This window comes from Schistocerca serialis, chromosome 7 (genome assembly GCF_023864345.2).
Source record: "Schistocerca serialis cubense isolate TAMUIC-IGC-003099 chromosome 7, iqSchSeri2.2, whole genome shotgun sequence".
Taxonomy (NCBI): Eukaryota; Metazoa; Arthropoda; class Insecta; order Orthoptera; family Acrididae; genus Schistocerca; species Schistocerca serialis.
This window is the reverse complement of record NC_064644.1, coordinates 433,999,900-434,023,607: the sequence shown is the minus strand read 5'-3', so window position 1 is coordinate 434,023,607 and position 23,708 is coordinate 433,999,900. Positions and strand designations below refer to the sequence as shown.

At 43.5% G+C, this 23,708-nt stretch overlaps 1 protein-coding gene across 2 annotated transcripts in view; it reads left to right on the top strand.

The window, feature by feature from the left end:
• The window catches only part of LOC126412717 (lipase 3-like), a 209,981-nt gene that overhangs the window by 88,228 nt on the left and 98,045 nt on the right, over positions 1-23,708 (top strand). For both annotated transcript variants that reach the window (XM_050082435.1, XM_050082436.1), the window contains exon 3: positions 22,655-22,769. In XM_050082435.1, coding sequence (XP_049938392.1) covers positions 22,655-22,769 — 115 coding nt within the window. The remainder of the gene's footprint in view (positions 1-22,654; positions 22,770-23,708) is intronic.

Sequence of the window (23,708 nt, the reverse complement as noted above, 5' to 3'; positions counted from 1 at the left end):
AGAAAAATTTCTTTTTACGAGTATTAATTACTTTCTCGTTTTAAAAAAAGGAAGAACTTTTAGTTTCACAAAAGAAGACATTTACTTGCATCCCTTACATTTTAAAGACGAGAAACATTCAAATAACCAAGTTAGCCATACAAGGTAAAGAAGACGAGTCCATGAATAGGCTATAATAGATGATGGGAGACACGTAAATAAACAAATAATTAAAAATTAAAAAATAAGAAAACAAAAAAAGGCGATAGAGCGCTTGCCCGCAAAATGTAAAGGTTACAAGTTCGAATCCCGGCACGCAGTTCCCGTATTGCCTGCTGTTTAAAAAGGTCGTTATTTTAATAATAAAGAAAGTTACAACAAAGACAGCAGTGCTGGTTAATGTCCCGCTCGTAGCTTAACAACATTCGTTTCATATGCATGTCGGTAGAGCGCTTGCCCGCAAAATGTAAAGGTTACAAGTTCGAATCCCGGCACGCAGTTCCCGTATTAGCTGCTGTTTAAAAAGGCCGTTATTTTAATAATAAAGAAAGTTACAACAAAGACAGCAGTGCTGTTTAATGTCCCGCTCGTAGCTAAACAACATTCGTTTCATATGCTTTTTATTTTTTTTTGGACACAACTTTATTTGAGGTAGTCAAGATGAAGGGGACAATCTGTATAGAAGATTAATACAGGGGAAATAAACTTGAAGGAATAGAAATTAAGATGATGAGATGGGGAATATGATACAGCAAGAAGAATTTGACAGAGTTCTGTAAACATGTCAGAACAAAACTATTATATTTGATGTGTGAGATATATGAGACGCGCGACGTAATTTCAGATTTCAGGGAGAATGTAATAATTCCTACGCCAAATGTGGTAGTTGTTGGTAGATGGGAATATTACTAAACCATTATTTTAATAAGGGATGGCTGCAAAATAGTGACATGAATTATTTGCAGAGGAATGGAGAAGCTGGCAATAATGACCTCGGGGAAGTTCAGATTCGGTTCTGTAGATATGTAATAATACGACAGGCAATACTAATCCTATGAATTTCTTAGAAAAATTCTTTGAATAAAGACAAATCTGAATTTACAGGATTGATAGGCTCAGAGAAAGTCTTTGAAAATGTTAACTGGAACACACTTATTGAAATTATGAAGTTATCATGGATTAACACTTTCGTGTTTGATGGGAACATGTATGTCCCACTAAAGTAATATGAAGCTTTGAAGGTTGGGATGTCTGTATCAGCCAATAAAACGCAGTGTTTAGTTCGCCTTCCCTACAACATTTTCTGTTTGATGCTTTCGGTTTAAGTTATTCGTCATTTTAACACCTAGCTATTTAGCTGAATTAACGGCCTTTAAATTTGTACTTTTTATCGCGCACCGGAAAAATAATGAATTATTTTTAGTGCTCATATTGGCGATGTTACCCTTTTTATTTATGGTCAGTTCCCACTTTTCACACCATACAGACATGTTGTCTATATCATTTTGCAATTGTTTTTTTATTTCCTGATGACTTTAATAGACAATAAATGACAACATCATCTACATACAATCTAAGAGGGTTGCTCAGAACGTCTCCTAAATCGTTTATATAGATTAGGAACAGCAGAGGGCCTGCAACAATTCCTTGTGGAACTCCAGATATAACTTCTGTTTTACTCGATAACTTCCTGTCTGTTCCTAGGAACTGTAACCCTTGTGACAGCAAGTCACAAATGCAGTCACACAACTGAGACGATCATAGGCAAGCAGTTTGATTAGAAGTCACTTGAGGGCTACGGTGTCAAAAACCTTCTGGAAATCTAAAAACATGGAATCAGTTTAAGATCACCTGTCGATAACACTCATTACTTATTGAGAATAAAAAGATAGTTGTGTTGCACAAGAACGATATGATGACTTTCTATCAATAGATCGTTTTCTTCGAGGTATTCGTATTGCTCGAACACGGAATGTCCCGAAATCCTGCTGCAAAGTGTTACGGCCCTTGAGTACTGTTTTTTTTTTTTCCTTTATTGGATTTCAATTCCCCCCGTCCCCCCAGAGGGGGGAAGCGGCTGGCAGCAGCAGCGTAATATGCTGCTCTACAGCCTATTGAAAAGTTAAGAAACATAATGAGAAATAGAAACAAACAAGAAAAACAGGCAATAAAACGTTGACATTGTAAAAAAACTGTAAAATGGCGGTAAGTTATGGAATTTAAAATATAAAAACACTACGTTGACGATGCGGATGAAGACACACAAGAAGTAGACAGGCACAATTAAAAAACACAGTGACAGTCTGGTTTCTGTTCGCATGAGATAAAAAATACAACTAACAACACTATGGCAGCTGTTCGCAATACTGACAGGTGATGCACAACACTAAACACACCACTATACAGGTGATGGCAGATGGCGGGAGATGAGAAGAGGGGGGGGGGGACCTGGACCGATGAGGGGGGAAATGGGGGAGGAGAGGAAAGGAAAAAAGGGGGCATCCAATGGAGGGAGGGTACATAGAAGAGGAGGGGCTGGGTGGACACGAGATGGAGTGGGAAAGGCAGTGGAGGGGAGAGCAGAAAGGACTCAGGGGAGAGAAGGGAGGCAGAGAGAGGGTAGGTGGGGAAAAAACAGGATCAAAGGAGTGGAAGCGAGACCCTGCGGAAAGGGAGGCAGAGAGAGGGTAGGTGGGGAAAGAAACAGGATCAAAGGAGTGGAAGTGAGACCCTGGGGAAAGGACAGAGGAAAGGAGGGGGAGATGAGGATCAGAGTTGATAGGACGGATAAATGGAGAGAGAGAGGGAATCATCTGGGAGGAGGAGTTGGCAGAAGCCACCTTGGGAAAGGAGATGAAGGGTGTAGAGATGGAGGGTAGGGGGGACATGACAGTGAAGGCACGGCAGAGGGCAGGGGTTGGAGAGGAGAGAAGCAATGAAGGGATGAGGGGGATGAAGGTGGCGCAAGGTGTAGAGTATGCAGATATGTTCAAGCAATACCGACAGGGAAATCATAGAGGACTCGCGCGGGGGACGGGAGGTGTATATGGAAGGCGAGGTGGAGTGCATGGCGCTCAAGGATCTGGAGGGACTTATGGAATTTGGGGGGTGGGGGGGGGCGGATATCCAGGTGGGACTGGCGTAACAGAGGATGGGACGGATTAAGGATTTGTAGGTGTGGAGAATGGTAGAGGGGTTCAACCCCCATGTCTGGCCAGAGAAGAGTTTGAGGTGAGTACTGGTGTGATCTGTGAATTTTTCCAGTCTTTAGATGTGGATATTTCGTCGAGCGAACGGTTGTATATGATTGTTAAGTGTGGAGCTGTTATACCAGCACAGTCTGAAAGGAACCAAACTGGTATACAGTCTGTACTGTAAGACTTGCATTTTTGAGTTATTTGAAATGCTTCGCTAACAGTGCTGTTACCTACAGAGTTATCCAGATAGACTCACGACCCACCACTCTCGACCCAACTTCACTGTTTCAGCGCTGACAGCATCTATCTGTGATTGCCACTACTTCGCGTTATCGCCGCCTGCAGTGATAGCGCCAATGAGAAGTTTTACGCCAATCTTTCTTCCTTTTCTTTACCTCGATTACTTTCTTTCAAGATTTTAGTCCAGTAATGTACACAGGAAAAGTTCTGTGAACTTTGGAAAGTAAGAGAGGGGTACAGGGAGAACAACAATAATATGACTGGAAAACAATCCTTCTCAGCTAAGTTGGAGCATTAAGCAGGGCATAAATCAGGGATCCTCTACCGTTTAGTATGATACTGTTACAAGTGCCACTACAGCGGATTTACTAAATACGGTTTTCCGAGATTCCTTCATCAAAGAAGAAGTAAATGTTCCAGGATTTGTATCAAGAACAGCTACCAACATGAGTAACTTAAAGTAGATACCCTCGGTGTGGTAAGACTACATAAGTCAATGAAGGCATATATTTCGGTCCAGATTGTAGGTTCCTTTCGGAGTATATAACATCCATATTCAACCGCTCAATCGAAAAAAGGACGAAGACTGGAAAGTTGCACAGGTCAAACCAGTACACAAAAAAGAAAAGAAAATTAATCCGCTTAATTACAGAACCCATATCACTGCCACACAGTTGCAGTAAGATTTTGGGACATATTGTCAAACATGAAATAACTCAAAGGAAACAATCGATTGACACATAATACAGCTTCCGAAAATATCGTTCTTGCGAACATAACTACTTCTTTATTCTTATGAAGTAAAAAGTGCTATCGACAGAGCTCTGCAGTTCATTCTATATTTCTGGACTTCCGGTTTTTTGACACCATTCCTCACAAGGAGCTTCTAGCCAAATTTCGTGCCTGTCTCATTGTGTGACTAGGTCCGAGATTTCCTGTCAGTATTGTCATTGTTCGTAACAATTGCCGAAAAGTTGTCGAGTAAACACTGCAGTGATATCTGATGGTCCGCAAGGAAGCGTTTTAGGTCCTCTGCTGTTTACAGATGATGCTGTCATTTACTGTCTAGGAAAATCAGAATAAAAAAAAATACAAAATGAGTTAGACAAGATATCTGTATGGTGTGAAAAATGTTAAGGCCCTCCACATGAGTAATGAAAATAATGTTACATTCCAGCTGCATAAAAAATTAATACAAATTTAAAGTTTGCCGATTCAACTAAATAGTTAGGGATTACGACTATGAACAACTTAAATTGAAAATATCACACGGAAGATGTTGTGGAGAGGACGAACCAAAGACTATGGTTTATTTGTAAGACGGATAGAAGATGGAACAAATATACTAAAGAGACTACCTACACTACTCTCGTCCGTTCTCTGTTAGAGAATTTGTGCGCGGGGATCCTTATCAGATAGGACTGGCGGAGGACGTCGAAAAAGTTCAAAGAAGGGCAGCTCGTCTTGCACAGTCGCGAAGTAGGGTAGAGACTGTCGGCAGTAAGTACGCGGGTTGGGATGGCGATCACGAAACAAAACACTTTTTCGTTTAGGCGATATATTTTCACAAAATTTCGATCACCAACTTTCTTCTTCGAAAGCGAAAATGTTTTCATCACTCTCACCTACAACCGACGTAATAAAATAAGAGAAATGACAGCTCATACGAAAAGGTTTAGTTATTCATTTTTTTCACGTGGATTGGGGGGTGACTGAAACATCTTTCTGTGAACCAACCATCCATTTGGATGTGAGTTGCAAAGTAGTGACGTAGTAACAAAGAAATAAAAAGTGGAAATAAAATTCACAGTTAAATTATGATAAGGTTCGTTGATGACTACGGTCCACTGTGAAAGTGAGAAAGAGGTATAGAATACGTTAAATTGAATGAATTGTATAGTGGGAACAGAACATGGCTTGAAAGTAAACCAAGATGAAAATAAGAGGTGTAGCAAAAACGAGATTATTGACCAAGTTTACCTAAGTACTGGGGACCACGTGGCAGAAAAAGTAAAGGAATTGTGATTTTTTGAATGCAAATTACTCGTGTCAAGCGAAGCAAGGATATAAAAAGCAGACGAGCACAATTAAAGAGGGCATTCCTCGCAAAGAAAGACCTGCTACTATCAAACATTGGCCTTAATTTGAAAAAGAAATTTCTGAAAAGGTTGGAGCACAACTTTGCGTGGAAGTGAATTATCGACTGGGGAAATCCAGGAGAATCGAAGCGTTTGAAATTTGGTGTTAAATGTTGATTCTCAAGAAAGAAATAGAAAGTTATATGTGTATGGTGTCTGTTCCTTCGGAGATATCCGAAAGAACAGACACCATAAACAAATAATTATGGCGATCACAAGCCAAGGATCATTTCTGTGCATACGCTCGAACTCATGCGGGAAAGGCCTTGCCAAGAGCATTGATGTATTGAGATTAATTGGCGGGGAGCACTACTTTCGCAGTGTGTCGAGTAAGTTGAGAATGTGGGTCTGCTGGGGAGCATGCTCGAGATAAGTCCGCGCAGCCGCGCTAATTCCTGTGTCCTCGGTGGTTTATGGGACGCCGGCACGGTTTTGAGTTAATGGATCATTGATGAAGTTGAACAAGCGTCATGGGACGTCCACCGCGAGCAAACAGAACGAACAATAACGAACAAAATTAAATCAACAAAAAAGTGGGTTGTTGGAGCGCCTGCCTAGGAAGCAGGAGATCACAGGTTCGGATCCCAGTCGGGCACACATTTTCAACTCTCTCCGTTGATTTCTATCAACGTTTGATACACAGCTGAATTCACTGAAATTTCAAATAGAAACTTCTTCATGTAATCGGCGGAATTGCCCTTCGATGCAAGCTTACTTCTTGGTGCTGCCTCTTAACGTATTTTTTATCCCTGCAACGTTAATAGTCATTCAACAAAACGATACCGTTAGCTTTTTGTAGCCGTTCATCAGGCAAGTGCGCTACTCCCTATCTAATAATTCTACACCTGATTTCCTAGTAGTAAAAACGTTGCAGCAAAGTCTAGACTTGTTCAATCAAAAAAGTTGGGCTCTTTATCTTCTCATAAAGTGATACGCCATTTCCTTCCTCCGAAAAGAATAGGTCTATGAAATGGGATGTGGAAGATGTGAAGGATGCGTGGACAGCGTTGCACTGTGCTTTTGGTCTTATTATTATTTGTGGAAGAGGAAGGATTAAATTGGACGAAATAAAGTTCTGTTCTCACAACACGAACCCCACTCCACCTATTATTTTACCTAACTAATTCAGTCAGCACAAGCTCCAGGTAACATGATGCACTGACATTGTCGGTGATTTTACCTCGAAACTCTCCCACTGTCCGTGTTTGCACACAAAAACAACAATATGGGATTGCGGATTCGCTTTTATGCAAAATACTTTTGTCATTATTTGCCTGGAAATAAATAAATAACAAAAGTGTTTCGCATCAAGGTGGACCCACAATCCCATATTTTTGTTATTGTCAGTGACTTTTCATGTATTACGCCAGTAGGCAAGACCTATTTACAAATTGCAATAAGTTTTTCTGTAGTGCAAGGAGTGCCAGTCTGGTTATTTAATTGCCTAGCTTAATAAACTTCTCCCATCTTACCTGTTCAGTAATACATTAACAGCTTCTCAAAAACTCCACAGGGAGATTTCTTTACAGTTCCCACAGATCCATTCCATTCCGACACTCTCTTCAAGTCATCGCATCGCATCGAATTGTTTAGTAGGCTTCGGCGTTTCTTCCATATCACCCCATTATCGAAAATAACGTCAAACCCGAAGTTTTCTTTCCACTAAATGATCAAAAGTATCCGGACATCTATTAGTGGAAATTAATATGGAGTGTGTCCACCTTCGCCTTTATGATAGTTTGAAATTCATGTTAGATGCTAAGCTATGGATCGAAGTAACGTTTTAACTCAGAGGTGTTCCTCTGGGCTTACACAAACAGTCATCGTCATCGAACTGTTTCTCTTCTGTACGCAGCACACGATGCTGTAAAATGTGTTACCGAACGAGGTGGCGCAGTGGTTATCACACTGGACTCGCATTCGGGAGGACGACGGCTCAAACCCGCGTCCGGCTAACCTGATTTAGGTTTTGTGTGATTTCCATAGATCGCTTCAGGCAAATGCGAGGATGGTTCCTTTGAAAGGGCACGGCCGATTTCCAGCCCCATCCTTCCCTAATCCGAACTTCTGCTCCATCTCTAGTGACCTTATCGTCGATGGGACGTTAAACACTAATCTCCTCCTCCTCCTGTAAAATATGTTCATATCCTTGTATCATTCCGCATTTGTAGTTTTCTTAAGCGCAATAAGGTAACCGCCTCTTAACCACGAGAAGGTCCTCGGTTCCGTAACAGCTCCTCCTCTGTACTTCGCTGTTGGCACTACATATGACGACACGTAAAGTTCTCGAGGCAGTCACCAAGCTCAAACCCTTCCAACGAGTTGCCACAGAGCCACTCGAAACCACATGTTTTCAGTCATCTACTGTCCAGAGGCGTCGCTTTGCACACCACCTCAGGCGTCGCTCGCCATCGACTACACAAATGGTTCGCTTATGAGGAGTTGTTCGACCATTGTACCCAATTATTTTCAACTCCCAGCGCACGATCAATGTGCTAGCTAGACTGGTAGAGCTTTGAAACTCACGAGAGATTTTTCCCCTTATTTTAAGCGATTTTTTTTAAAATCACTTTCCGCATTGCTCGACGGCCCCAGTTCATCAGTACACGAGGTGGGCCTAGCCTTGATTTCGCTGCAGTTGTTTCCTCGCCTTTCCGCTTCGCAAACGGATCACCAACAGTCGACTTGGGGGGCTTTAGGAGGAGAGATGACGTCGATGACTAACCCACATTCGAAGTCACTGAGCTCTCCTCACTCAGCCAATCTGCTATCAGAGCTTCTCCACTGAAAACGTAATACTTCCTGCCTCGTGTTATAGGGTGACATCTAGTTGTCAATTCCGAATTACATATGGGTACTCGGACAGTTTTGGCCAGTGTACATACTGCCCTCCATTGTCCATCAGTAAAGACATAAAACGTTGCAACTCACTGTAAGACACCATACATTCGATCTAGTGCCCACGTGTAAGGAAAGAATGATGTCCACCTGTGGTAGTATTCCAAAGCCGTTGATGCCGCGTAATTCCCGACATATTCTGTCTTTAAAAAGCACCATTATGAAGAGGAAATAATTGTGGTGGTGCGAATGGAGCCATGTACGATGTTAATTTCAAGATGTGATGCAGAAAATGCCGTGCCATTTGTGGGAAGAACCGTATGGGATTAACACGACCAAAAAAGGGCCGATCAAAGCCCTGCGCTGAGAGCGATTTTCGCACAGTTTGTTTGCAGATGGGGAGAGATTCACTCGGTTGCTTTGCAAACAGCACTTCAGTCTGTGACGTTATTTTAGCCATTGCAGAAAAAGCACAGCACCGATCAGATACCTGGTTTTCATTGTTGTTGGCAATGTCACTGTGATCGTTCCGGCACACCCACATCACGAACTTCATTAAGGGAGAAGGACCACGATTCTTTCCAAAAGTTGAAAAAACGCTTACTGTTATGCTTTGGCATTCAGTTTGGAATTATGACACTCGATATTAGAAAATATGAGGACTTTTCAGTTTCTCCCTAGAGTCTAGTAAATATGAGAGCTAATCGGAAAGCAAACTTCCGCTTCCACGAAGTCTTGGAAGGACGAGAAGTGAGCAGGATAACGACACTGTCTCTACCCTGATTTAGCAAGTACACTATGTATCAAAAGTATCCGGACACGCCCCCAAAACATATGTTTTTCATATTAGGTGCATTTTGCTGATACCTACTGCCAGGTACTCCATATCAGTGACCTCAGTGGTCATTAGACATCGTGAGAGAGCACAATGGGGTGCTCCACGAACTCACAGACTTCGAACGTGCTCAAGTGATTGGGTGTCACTGCTGTTATACGTCTGTACGTGAGATTTCCACACTCCTAATCATCCCCAAGTCCACTGTTTCCGATGTGATAGTGAAGTGGAAACGTGGACTCACACAGCACAAAAGCATACATGCAGACCTTGTCTGTTGACTTACAGAGACCACCGAAAAAATGGTTCAAATGGCTCTAAGCACTATGGGACTTAACATTTGAGGTCATCAGTCCCCTAGACTTAGAACTACTTAAACCTAACTAACCTAAGGACATGGCACACATCCATGCCCGAGGCAGGATTCGAACCTACGACCGTAGCAGCCACGTGGTTCCGGACTGAAGCGCCTAGAGACCAATGACAGTTGAAGAGCGTCGTAATGTGTAATAGGCAGACATCTATCCAGACCATCACACAGGAATTTCAAACTGCATTAGGATCCACTGCAAGTACTATGACAGTTAGGCGGGAGGTGAGTAAACTGGGATTTCATGGTCGAGCGGCTGCTCATAAGCTACACATAACGCCGGTAAATGCCAAACGACGCCTCACTTTGTGTAACGAACGTAAACATTGGATGATTGAACAGTGGAAAAACGTAGTGTGGAGTGACGAATGACGGTACACAGTGTAGCGATCCGATGGCAGGGTGTGGGTATGACGAATGTGCGGTGAACGTCATCTGCCAGCGTGTGTAGTGCCAACAGTAAAGTTCGAAGGCGGTGGTGGTAGGGTGTGGTCGTGTTTTTCATCGAGAGAGCTTGCACCCCTTGTTGTATTGCGCGGCACGATCACAGCACAGGCCTACATTGATGTTCTAAGCACCTTCTTCCTTTCCACTGTTGAATAACAATTTGGGGATGGCGATTGCATCTTTCAACACGATCAAGCACCTGACCTTAATGCACCGCCTGTGGCGCAGTGGTTACACGACAATATCATCCCTCTAATGGACTGGCCTGCACAAATCCTGACCTGAATCCAATAGAACACCTCTAGGATGTTTTGGAACGCCGTGCCATGCCTCACCGACCGACCTCGATACCTCTCCTCAGTGCAGCACTCCCTGAAGAATGGGCTGCTATTCCCCAAGAAACCTTCCAGCACCTAACTGAACGTATACCTGCGAGAGTGGAAGCTGTCATCAAGACTAATGGTGGGCCAACACCATATTGAATTCCAGCATTACCAATGGAGGGCGCCACGAACTTTTAAGCCATTTTCAGCCAGGTGTCATACTTTTGATCACATAGTGTATGTAAGTGCTCATGGGCCTCCTGCTGTGGAAAAAGTAAAACATTGGCTACAACAAAGAGAAAGACCCGCATACTACATCACAGCAAAATTAGTGGGGAACATTTTCAGCTCTTCACATCGTATTAGCATTTAGGGGTAATACTTAAAAGCGATATGACCCGCACGGCTGTGCGGGTTGAAGTGGCACTTCTGGGACGGGGAGGTGCGCCGGCCCAGGATCAAATCCGCAAGGCCGATTAACGACAAGGAAATAACGTTATTGTGAAACACAACTAGCACTTCATTCTCACGAAGTAATGAATGATAGCAGAGAGAATCTCATACTGATTCCATGTATCTATATTTCCAAAAAAGTTTGCCTCACAAGCGCCTTCTAATCAAATTGTCGGGAAGATCACAGTTCGTAGTATCTGACGGAAAGATGTCGAGTAAAACTGAGCGGATATCTAGCATTGACTAATGAAGCGTTATAGGCGACTCGGAAGAGCAGTTGAACGGAATGGATAGTGTCTTGAAAGGAGAGTATAAGATGAACATCAACATGAACAAAACGAGGATAATGGAATAGAATTAGATCAGGTGATGCTGAGGGAACTAGATTAGAAAATCAGACATTTAAAGTAGTAGATGAGTTTTGCTATCCGGGAAGCAAAACAATTGATGATGGTCGAACTAGGGAGGATATAAAATGCAGACTGACAGTGGCAAGAAAAGCGTTGCTGAAGAAGAGAAATTTGTTAACATCGGGTACAGATTTAAGTGTCAGGAAGCCCTTTCTGAAAGTATTTGTATGGCGTTCAGCCATGTAGGGAAGTGATACATGGACGATGAGGATAAATAGTTTAGACAAGAAGAGAATAGAAGCTTTTGAGATGTGGTGTTACAGAAGAATGTTGAAGATTAGTTGGGTAGATCACGTAACTAACCAGGAGATACTGAATAGAATTGGGGAGAAAGAAACTTGTGGCACAACCTGACTAGGACACATTATCAGTCATCAGGGAATCACGAATTTAGTACTGGAGGGAAGTGTGTGCGTGTGTGTGTGGGGGGGGGGGGGAGGGGGGGGGAAGTGGGGGTTAAAATCGTAGAGGAAGACCAAGAGATGAATACAGGAATACAGTAAGCAGATTCGGAAGGATGTAGGTTGCAGCAGAGATATGAAGAAAAAAATGGTTCAAATGGCTCTGAGCACTATGGGACTTAACATCTGTGGTCATCAGTCCCCTAGAACATAAAACTACTTAAACTTAACTAACCTAAGGACATCACACACATCCATGCCCGAGGCAAGATTCGAACCTGCGACCGTAGCAGTTCCGGACTGAGCGCCTAGAACCGCTAGACCACCGCGGCCGGCAGATATGAAGAGGCTTGCACAGGATACAGTACCATGAACAGCTACATCAAAGCAGTCTTTGAACTGAAGACCACAACAACAACAGGCGTTTCTAATCTATATAAATGATTTAGGAGACAATCTCAACAGCAATCTTAGGCTGTTTGTGGATGATGTTGTCATTTACTGTCTACTAAAGTAATCAGAAAATCAAAACAAACTGCAAAATTATTTATAGAAGATTCCTGTATGGTGCAAAAAGTGGGAATTGACCCTAATTAATGAAAAGTGTGAGGTTCTCCACTTGATGACTAAAAGGAATCAGCTAAATTTCGGTTACATGATAAATCACAAAAATCTAAATGCTGTCAGTTCAGCTAAATTCCTACTTAAGCTGGAACAATCACATTGACAATATTGTGGGAAGGGAAACCAATGACTGCGTCTTATTGGGAACACTTTGAATATGCAACAGATCCACTGAAGTGACTGCCTACACTAGACTTGTCCGTCCTCTTCTGGGGTCCTGCTGCGCGGTGTGAGATCTGCATCAGATAGGACTGGCGGAGGACATCGAAGAAATTCAAAGAAAGGCAGCTTGTTTTGTATTATCGCGAAGTAGAGGAGAGAGTGCTACGGATATGATACGAGGATTGGGATGGAAATCATTAAAACAAAGGCGTTTTTGTTTGCGGGAGGATCTCCTCACGAACTTTCATTCACCAACTTTCTCCTCCGAATGCTCAATATTTTGTTGGCACCTAGGGAGCTATGATAATTCTAATAAAATTAGAGAAATGAGAGCTGGCACTGAAAGATTTAAGTGTGCGTTTTACCTGCGCAGTTTTCTAGAGTGGAACCATAGACAAATAGAATGAAAGTGGTTCGATGAACCCTGCGCCAGGCACCTAAGTGTGAATTGTAGAGTAGTCATATTAGTGTAGATATAGATGACGGTGTGCCAGCGAGCGTGGATGTGGTTTTAGGAATTTTCCCACATCCCAACTGGTTGAGTGCCGAGCTGGTATCCGAGTCCCGCCTCAGTTACAAGATTCTCCATCATTTTGGAAACTTTCGCTCACTTTTATATGAATAACACACAGGAAGACAGTTGGAGTACACACATCCGTCCCGGGTTGTAACAGGGTTCGACAGGCAGGGCCTCTGACCATCCATGCCAGGTCCCTTCATAGCCGTAGCACAAAGGCACAAGAAGGAATACTGAGAAGCGATATGAAACTGAACTTCAGTATTAGGGAAGCAGAAAGTGTCTTAGATTTGATGGTATGGTTCTGGGAGAGTACAGTGCATCTGTAAAGAAAACCACATACACGGACGCTAGTGCGAGTTATGAAGTATTGTTCCGGTGTTGGGAGTCATTCTCAAGTAGGCTTGACAAGAGATATCGAAGAAACTGAGAGACGCGCTGCTAAGTAGGTGTAGGACTGTAGCCTATATGAGAATGCAACATGTTGTGACTTGGCAAGACAGCCAAGCCACTATGAGATAGCCGAAAGGTACGCGTTTAAGCTCACGCAGGCTGGCGTGAGGTCTGCAACAGTTAAAGGAGTTGAGTCTAGTAAAAAAGTACGTAGCTTCTGGAATACTTAACTTTAATCCATAATTGGTGAACATCGGTCTGACGGTACATGCATCACAAGATAAATAGCAAATAATAATGGCGCCTTGCTAGGTCGTAGCAAATGACGTAGCTGAAGGCTATGCTAACTATCGTCTCAGCAAATGAAAACGTAATTTGTCAGTGAACCATCGCTAGCAAAGTCGGCTGTACAACTGGGGCGAGTGCTAGGAAGTCTCTCTAGACCTGCCGTGGGGCAGCGCTCGGTCTGCAATCACTGACAGTGGCGACACGCGGGTCCGACGTATACTAACGGACCGCGGCCGATTTAAAGGCTACCACCTAGCAAGTGTGGTGTCTGGCGGTGACACCACACAACAGAAATGTTCGGTGGCTTTAAACGGGAATCCTTGGAAGAAAGGTGTTGCGAATCTCTGTTGGGTAAATTGAGAGGTGTATTAGAATAACACAGTGCTACCATTATGCTGTCACCAACGCACACTGGTGTGACGGAAGTCATGGGATGGCGATCTGGCACGTATACAATGGCGGTATTACCGACTACAAAAGATATAAAAGGGCGGTGCGTTGGTGGAGCTGTCGATTGCACTCAGGTGAATCATGCGAAAACTTTTCCGACCTCTTTATGGCCGCTCGAAGGAAATTAACAGATTTTGAACGCGGAACAGTACTTGGAGCTAGACGCCTGGATCACTACAGTTCGGAAATCATTAAGGAATTCAATATCCCATCATCCACAGTGTCAAGAATGTCCCGAGAATACCAAATTTCGGGAATTACCTCTCATCACGGAAAACGCAGTAGCCCACGGCCTTCACCTAATTACCCAGATCGCCCGCCATGAATCAAATCGAACATTTACGTGACATAATGGAAAGGTCAGTTCGCGCATAAAATCCTGCTGCGGGTACACTTTCACAATTATGGACGGCTATAGACGCAGCGTGGCTCATTATTTCTGCAGAGGACTTAAAACGGCTTGTTGAGTGCACGCGACGGCGAGCTGCTGCACGACGTCCGACACGATATGAGGTGTCCCGTGACTTTTGCCACCTCTGTGTATGTCTCGTGTAGGGATCGTGAGCGTAAGATAAGGGAGGGATTATGGCGCCTGTACAGGCATACAGACAGTCAGTCTTCCCTCGCTCTACACGTGAATAGAACAAAAACAAAAACAGATAATTTTGGTACAGTTGCTTATGTATATGTAGATGTAGTGGCCTCTAAAACCACCGTTGTGAGTGAAAATACCAGAAAATGTAAAATTCGTCCTGTAATTCAGTTATTAGTTACAAAATAAGTATCAAATACGTTAGCAGTTATCGGCTAATTGTGATGTGTAAGGAGAGAATGTGACGAAAACGTTGTCCATAATGGTTTCTTTTGTTGTAGAGTGAAGGAAGAAACATCTATACTGACGACTAAAGTAAAAAGCTGCCGAAAAAAATTTGTGAAAGGCGGCACTTCTCGATATCTCTACTGTTTGATAACAGTCCGTAGATTTCCCTGTTTCACAAGAGATCGTGACGAAAATGTAAGGTTTACCAAGTTCGTTCTCTTTGAATTACAGAACCCCTTTTAGAGAACCGTGAATGTCGATGTGGGACCGGTTTCTAAGCCTTTTTTTTCAGTGCGGTGGAAAGGCTTGTTAGACAGAATCTTTACCTGCGATGAACGGTATGGCTGTGTTAATAAGTAGACAAAACAACATTCAACCGTGTGGGTTCATACTGCCACACCAAGCAAACCAATAAAAGCTCTGCAAACTTTGCAAGCCATGAAAGTTGGCTCGTGGTTTTAGGGACGCTAATTGAATTTTGTATGTAGGACATAGTACGAAATACGGTTATGAAGGCCACTGGGGACGCTACCCAATGTGAGATGAGCTGTCAAAAGTGAATGTGACGGCCGCTTCACTACCGGTACTTCACTTTTTGCACGACAACGCTACACCTCAGCTCTGACCAGAATCACAGAACCCTTGCGGCAGTTCAAATTATAGTTTCTGAACATGCACCCTATGGCTCACACTGGGCTCAAAGTTGTGTCTCCATCTTCATATTCATCAAAAACTGACTTCGCTGTCATCGCTTTGACTCCGACGAAGAGCCTGAAGGCGCTGTCAATGACTGGTTGAAATTAATGGAAGCAGAGTTAATGCAAAGTTAGGGGAGATCTGTCACTTTCTTAAAAGATATGAAAAATGGTTTGTAGAAAACTAATTAACTGGTGTAGAATTAAGCTCTTCCAGTAAGTGCTCTCTAACTATTCCAGTATTTTATATACGAAGACCACAGTCGAATCTGGAGAAGTGTGAACTACATAACTACGTACACTTTATGAATAAAATGAAAAGAAAGGCAAAATGATTTCCATCCCCCCCCCCCCCTCTCTGACCCCCCCCCCCCCCACCTTAAACCTCTGTAAGTGAGACTTGTTTTTCGGTTATCATGTCTGGACCTCTAGAAGCGGAAGTGATTCCAGTAAATACGTTTGATTCGTATACAACCTCGGAAATCCTATGTGTTTGCGTGTTCCTACAGGTCGGACGAACACACGTTTGGTAATTGTATTTCTGCACAGCGCAATAGAACTAAAGGACATGCAGTAAAGTCTAGAAAATTAAGTAAAGAAACGTTAATGAAAATCAATACAATAATGTATGGAAATTGAGTAAAGTAAACGTAATTATTAGCACTCATTGTCAAACTCAAATAACAGTCATTTCGCTGTTTTGAGCGTATAAAATTTCCGTTCGCGTTCAGTGTCCTTAGCACAATTTTTTTTTACTTTAGATATTTATTTATCCATATTGTCTGTCGCAAAAGTTTACCATTTATTTATGGATAATCTTGAATAGTAGCAGCTCCGGTCAAAGAAAACCGTCATAACGACCAGGAGAGCGGTGTGCTGACCACACGCCCCTCCTATCCGCATCCTCAGCTGAGGATGATGCGGCGGTCGGATGGTCCCGATCGGCCACCTGTGGCCTGAAGACGGAGTGGCTTTTTTTTGCTCACTTCGACTTACGAACATGACTCCTCCGTCACTTTTATATTGCAAACTTACAACATTCATACAATTAACTTACGAGGTATCACCAGCTACAACGCTGTCTCATTCCTATTTGAAATTAACCTCCCCTTCATAAATACTTCGTCATTTTTTCTTGCATTGAAGGCTACAGCGTACTTCATACCTTCTTATTTTATAAGGGGCAGTCGAATGAAAGGGACAGTTGACAAAAGTAAGTAAACTGTTTATTCCTTCAAAATCGGTCGCCCTAACTGTTAATACATTTATCCCGCTGACGGTCAATGTCTTCATGAAAAAACGATGGCCGTCCGTTTGCTTCAGTCGAAGAGGCGCACCCCTGGATACAATTATGATTCCGTAGACAACCGCAAACATTTCTCCATAAAGGCGTTGACCGTCTTTTCTCACAATGGTATAAACAACAGGTACGTTGATTACTTTGGAAAATTGAGCAGTTTACTTACTTTTTCTTTCTGTGTCGTTTTCATTTGACTGCCCTTTATAACTGCAGATGTGCCCAACGGAAGTTTGTTAGGACGATTTGACTGTCCATTATAGATACAAGACTTTTAACAACGTACAGAATGTCTCAATTCAAAAATAGAATAACTTTGAACTATCTCTACGCATCGGCTAGTTTGTAGATTTCTTTTTTTCATTGTCTTCATCATCATCATTTTCTCTCTCTCTCTCTCTCTCTCTCTCTCTCTCTCTCTCTCTCTCTCTCTCTCTCCCTCCCTCTCTCTCTTTTTTCTTTCTCTGAAATTTTGTACCAGAAGATGGAATCTTGCTCTTTGAATATCTTCATTATCTTTTTTTCAGTCCGCTGCTTCACGTTTCCATAGCTTTTGGTTTGCAGTATCGTTATGATATTCACACCTTCCGTTGTGACACGTGAAATAATCTGAACAGAATTGCTCTGTATGGTCTTCTGGTAAGCGGCGAGGACCACAGTCGGCATACACCTTCGACGAGTGGAGGCAGAGTGTGTAAGCACTACCAACAGAGACGACCAGTTGTGGATCGATAACCTCTAATGAAAGTGTCCGCACGTTCCAACATTAGAGGAGTCACAGATGTGTGCAGTTAGCTGGCACATAGGAGATCAGACAGGTCTGCTCGACCTTGTTACGTTGATAACAGACACCTCGCCCAAAGACTCACCGTACTTTTGTTCAAAGCCTCTTTAGACATTCTTCATGTGCCTATGAATATCTTATATGTTCCGGTTTTCTGCCAAAAGAAACTCAATGGCAGCTCTCTGCTTGGAACGCATCTCTCCTACAGACGCCATTTTCAAGGCTACGTGCAGCGCCGCAACCCATCGGAACTTCTTGAAACTATAGGGGCTGAAGAGTGAATATTCGACGACGTACTACAACAAACTCTACATTTTTTCAACCAAAATTGGCAGAGGAAAAAATGTGTTGCATTACTTATTGTACGTCTTTCGTACTCTCTGCCCTCCTGTCGTCGTATACTATGCCTTCTTTTGTCGTCTGCCGCCACCACTCTCTCACGAGTGCCTCTCTCGCATCCAAAGGGAGGGGCTGAGAGCTCGTTAGCTTTTAAACATAGCGAATCATACCATGGCTAACGACTCTGTATCCGTCGTCGTCGCCAGAAAGGTGGAAGAGGGGGCGGGTGGGGGGTGGGGGGGGAGGAGGCCCGGTGTATTTGCAACACTCCAATCATGGTCTGGTGTAGGCTATACCCTTTTGTCCCTTTTCCGTTTTGCACTATTCTCTCCTGTCCTAAACTTGGTCTCTACATAGAGTGGTGGGGAGAAATTTTCGGTACAATCTAAACACGCCAATGATTCTCTATCCATTTAGTTTCTTCAACACCTCCGGGAAACTCTCCTATGAATCAGACAAACCCGTGACCATTCGTGCTGCCCTTCTTTGAATACTTTCAATAGGCCTGTCGTCTGTTAGTCCTGTTTTGTATGGGCCCCACACATTTGAATAATGTTATAAGATGGGACGCACAAGTGTTTTGTAAGCAGCTGTCGTTGTAAACTGGCTGCATCTTCCCAGTATCTTGCCAATGAACCGAAATTTGCCAATTATTTACGTACGACTGAGCTTAAGTGATAGTATCATTTTATATCCACGCAAACTGTTCCACCAAGGTATTTGTATGCATTGACTAGTTCCAAATATGACTTACTGAATAGATGTAGAACATTATGTTCTTTCGTTTTGTGGAGCGCAGAATATTACATTTACGACCGTCTAAAGCAAGTTACCAATCTTTGCACCATGTTAAAATATTATCAAGGTCTAACAATATTTTTGCAGCCTTTTTTAGATAAGTACTTCATTACAGAGAGCTTCATAAACTGTAAAAGTCTGATATTAATGTTAATATTGTCTGCAGTGTCCCTAATATACAATATGAGCAGCAAAATGATCCCAATATGCTTCTACACGGCTTGTCTTGAGCTTACGTTTATACCTCTCGATGACTCTTCATCCAAGATACCACGCTACGTCCTCTCAAGCAAGAAAAACTCAATCCAATTACATAGTTTATTTAATACAGCATATACAATGAGGAGACAGAAGTCATGGATGCCTCCTAACATCGTGTTAGACCCCCTTTTGCCCAGAGTAGTGCAGCAATTCGACGTGGCATGGATTCAACAAGTCGCTTGAAGTCACCTCCAGAAATATAGCCTCTGTAGCAGTCCATAATTGCGAAAGTGTCGCACGTGCAGGATTTTGTGCACGAACTGACCTCTCGATTATATCCCGTAAATGTTCTATGGGATTCATGCCGGATGATCTGGGAAGCCATGTCATTCGATCGAACTTTCCATAAACTTCTTCAGACCAATCGCGAACAAATGTGGCCCATTGACATAGGACGTTGTCACCCATAAAAATACCATCCTTGTCTGAGAACATGATTTCCAGGAATGACCGAAAATGGTCTACAAGCATCCCAACATAACCATTTCCAGCCAGTGATCGGTTCAGTTCAACTAGAGGACAGCCCACATCATTATGGAGTCACCACCATCTTTGCACAGTGTCTTGTGACAACTTGGGTGCACGGCTTCTGGGATCTGCGCCACTCTCAAGCCTTATTATCAGATCTTCCCAATCGAAATCCGGACTCATCTGACCAGGCCACGGTTTTTCCTATCGTCTAGCACCCAACCGATATGGACATGAGCCCAGGAGAGGTGCTGCAGACGATGTCGTGCTGTTACTCACGTCGGTCGTCTGCTGCCACAGCCCATTAACGCCACATTTCGCCGCACTGTCCTAACGGATATGTTCGTCGTACGTACAACATTGATTTCTGAGGTTATTTCACGCAGTGTTGCTTGTCTGACAGCTCTGACAACTCTACGCTAACGCCGCTGCTCTCGGCCGTTAAGGCCGTCGGCCACTGCGTTGTCCGTGGTGATTGGCAGTGCCTGAAATTTGGTATTCTCGGCTCACTCTTGACACTGTGGCTCTCGAAATATTGAATTCCCTTATGGTTTACAGACTGGAATGTCCCTTGCGTCTAGCTCCAAGTACCATTCCGCGTTCAAAGTCAATTAATTCCTGTCGTAAGACCACAATAACGTCGGAAACCATTTCAAATGAATCACCTAAGTACAGTCCGCTCCTGGTAGCTCAGTGGTAGCCGGCACGGTAGCTCAGCGTGTTCGGTCAGAGGGTTAGTTACCCTCTGTAATAAAAAACTGACTCAACGGCTCAACACTGAACTTGAACGTGTGTCATGGGAAATCTGCACCGAACAAATGCAACGAACAAAATGAGAACAATAAATAAACAAATAAAAGTGGTTAGCGCGACAGAATGTCAATCCCAAGGGCCCGAGTTCGATTCCCGGCTGGGTCGGAGATTTTCTCCGCTGAGGGACTGGGTGTTGTGTTGTCCTAATCATCATCATTTCATCCCCATCGACGTACAAGTCGCCGAAGTGGCGTCTAATCGAAAGACTTGCACCCGGCAAACGGTCTACCGGACGGGAAGCCCTAGTCACACGACATTTACATTTTTTACCTAAGTACAATTGACACCTCCGCCAATGCACTGCCCTTTTATACTTTGTTTACGCGATACTGTCGCCGTCTGTACACATGGTGTCCATAAATTCCCGTTACAAACTTATAGGACTTGTAGAGGTGTGTGAGTACATAATACTTTGAACAGGAAGCCATGTCCGAAAACTTACTGTTGTGGACTGACAAGACAGCCAGTCCACAGTGACGGGTAACCGAAAGGCACGCGCTTAAACTCACGCAGGATGGCGTGAGGTCTGAAACAGGATACGTAATGAATGCTATAAAGAAAAGTACGTAGCTTCTGGAATACTTAACTTTAATCCATCATTTGTATACAGCGTTCTTGATGATACAAGTGAGACTCTTTAGATATATGCAATATACTGTTAATGGCGCCTTGCTAGGTCGTAGCCATTGACTTAGCTGAAGGCTATGCTGTCTATATTCTCGGCAAATGAGAGAGTCTCCGTCCGTGTAGTCGCTAGCAAAGTCGTCCGTACAACTGGGGCGAGTGCTAGTAGGTCTCTCGAGACCTGCCGTGTGGTGGCGCTCGGTCTGCGATCACTGACAGTGGCGACACGCGGGTCCGACATGTACTAATGGACCGCGGCCGATTTAAAGCTACCACCTAGCAAGTGTGGTGTCTGGCGGTGACACCACACTTACCGTTACCGTTATACGATGGTTCAGTGCAAATGTGTAACGCGTCCAATTCTGCTGACGGATAGAGAAAAGTCTCAGAGTTGCTTGCCGTGGTATGCAATAGGGTAGAAAGGATGAAGTGTACTGCGTCAGACAGTCACCTGATGTCATTTATCTACGTTGCATCAGTTCTATTTTGTACGTCTGGATTCTTTTAAGGTCTGGAATAATGTAAACACGTAATGTTTCAGTGTTAATACAAACAGAGGTGTGTAAGTGATAAATTGATGTTTCGTCTTGTTTCCTTTCGAACTGTTACCTAATGATTGTACTGTGTAACGCCCAATTCAATTCCTCAAGCAGAAGTGGACGAGTCATCTGATTGAAACCGTCGTGGAAGGGAAACAGTACGTTTCCGGACATGGGTTCCTATCCATAATATTATGTAATCACTCCCGTCTATAGGTCCTAGGAGATTGTAACGGGAATTTCCGAGCACACTTTGTATGCATATGGCTATCCCGTGACTTTTATCAGCTCGGTATAACCATATCTCCGTTAATAAATGTTGGTGCGGTACTGCCTCCAAAAATTTTTGGGAGATACTTTATCCTACATGTGTACCTAGATCCATAGCTTTGGGGATGCCATGCGAGAAAAGCGCACGTTGGGTTTCGCAGGACCGATATTTTCGAGATCAGTGGCACTTGGTTGGAGTAGATCATCTAATTCAAGATACTACGTTTGAGCTCAGAATATGAAGTATTTATCAACGATTATGCTCCCTTGTTTTTATCTGTGCTTCGTGTTATTGTTTTAAGTCAGCATTGTATTGTAACTTCTATTCGATGTTTTCGTGGGTTCTTCTTGTTTGGTTTTAAATAATTTGGTACTTTTAAGCGATTTTAACGACATTAGTCTCTATTTTATGTAAGGCTGCAGATGAGCCCGTAGTTCAGCGCCATAAAATCATAATAATCATCACCATACTGCCCGCCCCGATAGCTGAGTGTTCAGCGTTACGGATTGCCGTCCTACGCGCCCGGGTTCGATTCCCGGCTGGGTCGGGGATTTTCCCCGCTCAAGGACTGGGTGTTGTGTTTTCTTCATCATCATTTCATTCCCAGACGGCGCGCAGGTGACCCAGTGTGGCGTCGAATGTAATAAGACCTACACCAAGGCGGCCGGACCTGCCCCGTAAGGGGCCTCCCGGCCAATGACGCCAAACGCTCATTTCCATTTTCATCACCATACTTTTCCAAATAGATCAGCGCTCTGTTTCGACAGACGTCACTCTCAACCAGCAGTTAAGTGCTTTCCTCTTTTTTCGCGCCGTCTGAGTACGTGCTCTTCCTCCATGAGATGGAGTGGTGCTACACTGCGCTTATCTGGTGTTGCAGCTTTCGTGCTGGCGGACGCTGGCTATGATGTGTGGCTGGGCAACGCCCGTGGCAACGTGTACTCCACCAACCACACGAGGCTGGACCCCAACAGCGAGGAGTTCTGGCAGTTCAGGTGAGTCCGACTCAACCCACATATGTAGCATTCCACCATAAGGAACATCATCCAAATAGCAGATTAGCTTGTGTGGCAGTAAATGATGCACAGGACTTGTAAGTCAACTAGACAGGAAATGTGACCCTATCACCAATAACACCTGTCCAAACTTTGAAAGGAAATCTCCACTGATGTGCCATCTCAGAGGCACCGTTAGTGTTATAAGCCGAATCGTCTGTGTTGTGGATGATCATAACACCATTTCGGCTAAAGCATTCTTCGCTTGCAAATAACATTTACACGAGGAACTGTTGATCATTCTTATATTGTGTAAATGATCCATTGGTAGAAGACAGCCCGAGCTGCAAAGTCAGGCGCGGCCAGGTCTTGTATACTTTCTACATCATATGGGTACAGTCTCTCTCATGAAATTTCCGCCAGATGATGGAGGGCGAAAAGCATTCACCAGCAATTCTTCTGGTATTTGTGACCGGTATTGTGCTCACTTGTTGTAAAACACGGTCCTCCATTCGCGGTGTCGGCAGTTTTCTTGGTCTACCTCCGCGTTGCATGTTAAGCTTAAGTGAACAAGTCTCACGAGGCGCTGACGGGAGCTAGTGAACACACATTGCTGTCTGGCTGTCTGTCTCTGACAAGGGAACCTCCCCATCGCACCCCCCTCAGATTTAGTTATAAGTTGGCACAGTGGATAGGCTTTGAAAAACTGAACACAGATCAATTGAGAAAACAGGAAGAAGTTGTGTGGAACTGTGAAAAAATAAGCAAAATATACAAACTGAGTAGTTCATGGGAAGATACATAACATCAAGGACACTAGGACCGCAGGAGCGCCGTGGTATCGTGGTAACGTGAATAGCTGCGGAACGAAAGGTCCTTGGTTCAAATCTTCCATCGAGTGAAAAGTTTAATTTTTTATTTTCAGTTTATGTGACAAAA